The sequence below is a fragment of the Pelobates fuscus genome, chromosome 1 (genome assembly GCF_036172605.1).
Source record: "Pelobates fuscus isolate aPelFus1 chromosome 1, aPelFus1.pri, whole genome shotgun sequence".
Classification (NCBI taxonomy): Eukaryota; Metazoa; Chordata; class Amphibia; order Anura; family Pelobatidae; genus Pelobates; species Pelobates fuscus.
This window is the reverse complement of record NC_086317.1, coordinates 472,752,532-472,757,030: the sequence shown is the minus strand read 5'-3', so window position 1 is coordinate 472,757,030 and position 4,499 is coordinate 472,752,532. Positions and strand designations below refer to the sequence as shown.

The window sequence follows — 4,499 nt, the reverse complement described above, 5'->3', positions numbered from 1 at the left end:
CCCATCACAATTTCTCATTAAAACTTTAAAACATAAAAGTGGTCTGACAGATCATGTTTTGTAAAATGTTTCAGTGGTCTGTGGCTGCACGGAATGATGGGTTGGCTGTTTGTTGTAGGAGTTGGGATCTGAACCTAGGACTGCTAATACCAGAGGAAAAATGTTTTGTTTTTTTATTATTTAAGAGCCAAAAGGCCGTGCTCTGTATTATTGCGGGTGACAGACCTTCACAAGGAGTCCAGCTGAACTCAACAGTGGTGGCACAGTTTACATAAGGGCAAATATAGACAGACAGAACACTTAGATCCTGGAATAAGGTCATTCTAGAACATCTACAATTGCAACAGATCTCTCCAAGGTTTCAATCAAGCAAATTACTCGGGAAAAGGGAATGTCCAGGACACTGAAGGGTTTGGTACAAAAATGAATTCTAGAACAGGGAATAGCAAGAATATTAATTTGGTTCTATAGTGACGGCTTCAATGTTGCACCAAAGTTATTCTTTATAATTAATCCTTAAACTAAAGCTATAGTAAAGTGAAACATTAAGGTAAGGGGCGAACAATGATGATGGACCTGGAACTAGAGAAACACAGAACAACAATATCCCAGCAAATAACAAAGGCCGGTCTGGGAATAAACACATTGTTGAAGGATGATCGACTTCAGCCCTCTAGTGAAGTGACAAGGTAGACTGAGCATCATGGGAAATGTAGTTCTGAAATATTTGTTTTTTTCCAAGGATAGTCATGTATGCTATACGCCATCAGCAGGTAAAATGTCTCACTGAAAAGGGAAATTAGCTTTAACATAGCCTTTTCTTTTATTGATTTGCAGTCACTAGCACTATCTGGCCATCTCTTAAATTACAGGTTAATGATGGCTTTGTATAGAGAGATACCTTAGAGGAAACCACTGGAACACTAAGTCATAGGCTATTGGAGCACTGAGTCACAGGCTACCAGAGCACCATGTCAGAGGCTTGATCCTTCTTTTTATGGAGCTACCATTGTTTTTTCGCAAGGCACGAACATGCAAGGCAAGCAAATAAACACAACAAGCTGGGCACACCGCAAGCAAATAAACACAACAATCCGGGCACACCACAAACAAATAAACACAACAATCTGGGCACACCACAAACAAATAAACACAACAAGCTGGGCACACCGCAAGCAAATCAATACAACAATCTGGGCACACCACAAACAAATAAAGACAACAATCTGGCACACCGCAAGCAAATAAACACAACAATCTGAGCAAACAACAAATGTAAGAATGATTACACAAAGCAACCATGGGACAAACACACAGTAGGCCACATCGTAGTATGATCACACAGTTCTTGTTTTTCAGATACCCTTTGGCTCTGTTTATTAAAAAAGGCGTATGTTTTTGATATAATTATACCAAAATGAATGCATATATTTTTTTACATTAAATTATCAAATATTTTCAATGAACGCTGTACGATAAATTCTATCAGATACATTTGATAAGTCAGTGCGATCTAGCTACATGTAGATCAATTAAAATGTCCATATTTTAGTCGATTCTAGCCATGCTCATTATTGTTTCTGTTATATTGATGTTGTTCGTATTATTTTTCTCCTAGTTCAAACCATCACAAGCCAATAACTCCGCTCATTCTGCAATGGTGAATTCTACAACTTTGTACGCCAATAACACCCAGATGACTGTTAACACCAGTAACATCGTATCCCATTTGCTAGCGGCTCTTCTGGCCATCACACTCCTGTGTTTCTTCTTCTTCCTTTACTTCATCACCGTGATCCTCAATGTCTACTTCTCAACACCCCATGTCCGAGACAAGGCTCGCTATGTTCTTTTTGCCCACATGCTCATCAATGATACATTGTATCTATTAGTGGCTCTCATTCTGTTGCTATCTTATCTATTCATAATCCGTCTACCTATGCCAATCTGCTACACAATGCTCACTTTGGCAGCATCAACATTTAGGGTTACCCCGTTCAATTTGGCGGCTATGGCTCTCGAACGTTATGTAGCTATTTGTTACCCACTAAGATACATGGCGCTCTGCACTCCTCGGAGATCTAACGTAGCTATTGCATTCATGTGGATAACTGGAATCCTGCCAAATGTTGCAGATTTCATTGCCCTGAGCTCTTCGGTGGAGAATAATTTCTTCTCACTTCGCACATTATGTAAGCAAGAACTAATAAGTATGAGTCCACTGCAGAACATCATGCGATCCATGACCTTTATAGTCTCCTTGACAATGGTGGGACTGACCATTCTTTTTACTTACGTCAAGGTCATGTTAGTCGCAGGGCAGATGAGATCAGGAAATTCTTCTGCTTCCAAAGCTGGTAAAACGGTCATGCTTCACGCTTTCCAGCTCCTGTTATGTATGGTGTCTTTAACTTCTTCAATTACAGAATCAAATGCTAAAGACTATGCTGCCTTTTTGATTATTATTAATTTTCTGTTATTCATGTGCCTGCCAAGGTTCCTCAGTCCATTCATTTATGGGATCAGGGATAAGGTATTTAGCAAATGTATTCGTCAAATATACTTTTCAAAATGCTAGAGGTAATTTGGCGTTCATAGCATGGGTTGGTGTAAAAACATTCACACGTTATGTATATTTGTTTAAGATGAAGGATATGCAACCAGCACAAGTGATTATCATTGCACAAGGAGAAGGGAGCAGTGCCCCCCAAAAAAACAGAGGTGAAAAAGAGAGACTCCGGACGGGCTGTTTGAGCTGCCTCCTCTATCCAACCAATACCGTCTTAGCGGTTAAACACCACACATATTTTAACAAGTAATTATCATGCTGATAATGACCAGCAACAATTCATGTCACTTTGAAAAAATACTAGCCAATATATACTTGCAAATCTTAAAGGGTTACTCCAAGCACCATGAATACTTTAGTGATTTTAAGTGGTTATGGTGCTTGGAGTCTGTGTGAGCAGCGTTTCACTATGAAACGCTACACGTATGGAGTTTAACCCCTCCAGCCGCACTATTGGGGTGTCAACAGCGAGCTTAGATCTAGAGTTCTGGACTGGTTAATGTAAATTCCGTGCAACTTTCAGTGTACAGAATTACATTCATTGGTTGAGAGCGGTCATGAAATTTTTATGACTGAAGACTGTCTGTGAATTAAAGGGAAACTATAGGCTGGAGTACAAAATTGTATTCCTAACCTATAATGCTCCAATCGCTCATGCTATAAGAGGCTGAGCTGTGTTGAGCTGTGTACATACATTTGCATATCTGCCAACATTTTAAATGGACAAAGAGTGACATTTTAATTTTATGAAGGGTGGCCAGGAAGGGGTGGCCTGGGCTCAGAAATTTAAGGTGACTTACTAATAATTTATGCAACTAAACTTAAAACAAGAACAAGAACAATGTATGCTTTTTGACGCAGACTGATTTCTGAACACATTTATTGTAGTTTAAAGACACATTACTGGGAGTATTATTTATGTGGAGCTCTGTTATACACTCAGACACACCAACAATATGGGGTTTCTCGAAAAAAAGAGGGACATTGGTATGGGAAGGAGTGACAGAGGAATTTTGGCCCAAAATAGGAACTGTCCCTCCTATATAGGGACGCTTGGGAGGATAGGGACTGTCCCTCCTATATAGGGACGCTTGGGAGAATAGGGACTTTCCCTCCTCTATAGGGACGCTTGGGAGGGTAGGGACTGTCCTTCCTATATAGGGATGCTTGGGAGGATAGGGACTGTCCCTCCTATATAGGGATGCTTGGGAGGATAGGGACTGTCCCTCCTATATAGGGATGCTTGGGAGGATAGGGACTGTCCCACCTATATAGGGACGCTTGGGAGGATAGGGACTGTCCCTCCTATATAGGGACGCTTGGGAGAATAGGGACTGTCCCTCCTATATAGGGACGCTTGGAAGGATAGGGACTGTCCCTCCTATATAGGGACGCTTGGAAGGATAGGGACTGTCCCTCCTATATAGGGACGCTTGGGAGGATAGGGACTGTCCCTCCTATATAGGGACGCTTGGGAGGATAGGGACTGTCCCTCCTATATAGGGACGCTTGGGAGGATAGGGACTGTCCCTCCTATATAGGGACGCTTGGGAGGATAGGGACTGTCCCTCCTATATAGGGACGCTTAGGAGGATAGGGACTGTCCCTCCTATATAGGGACGCTTGGGAGGATAGGGACTGTCCCTCCTATATAGGGACGCTTGGGAGGATAGGGACTGTCCCTCCTATATAGGGACCCTTGGGAGGATAGGGACTGTCCCTCCTATATAGGGACCCTTGGGAGGATAGGGACTGTCCCTCCTATATAGGGACCCTTGGGAGGATAGGGACTGTCCCTCCTATATAGGGACCCTTGGGAGGATAGGGACTGTTCCTCCTATATAGGGACGCTTGGGAGGATAGGGACTGTCCCTCCTATATAGGGACGCTTGTGAGGATAGGGACTGTCCCTCCTATATAGGGACGCTTG

At 42.3% G+C, this 4,499-nt stretch overlaps 1 protein-coding gene across 1 annotated transcript; it reads left to right on the top strand.

Moving 5' to 3' along the window:
* The first annotated feature begins 564 nt into the window (after positions 1–564).
* Positions 565–2,578, top strand: LOC134585432 (odorant receptor 131-2-like). Its single transcript, XM_063440853.1, has 3 exons — positions 565–689; positions 743–773; positions 1,619–2,578. The coding sequence occupies exons 1-3, from the start codon at positions 565–567 to the stop codon at positions 2,576–2,578; spliced, it is 1,116 nt and encodes a 371-aa protein (XP_063296923.1).
* The last annotated feature ends 1,921 nt before the right edge of the window (positions 2,579–4,499 follow it).

Coding starts and splice junctions, on each gene's coding strand:
- LOC134585432 (XM_063440853.1), top strand. CDS start 565: ATGATGATGGACCTGGAACTAGAGAAACACAGAACAACAATATCCCAG. Junction 690..742: donor CCCTCTAGTGAAGTGACAAG/GTAGACTGAGCA, acceptor TTTTTTTCCAAG/GATAGTCATGTATGCTATAC. Junction 774..1,618: donor ATGCTATACGCCATCAGCAG/GTAAAATGTCTC, acceptor TTTTTCTCCTAG/TTCAAACCATCACAAGCCAA.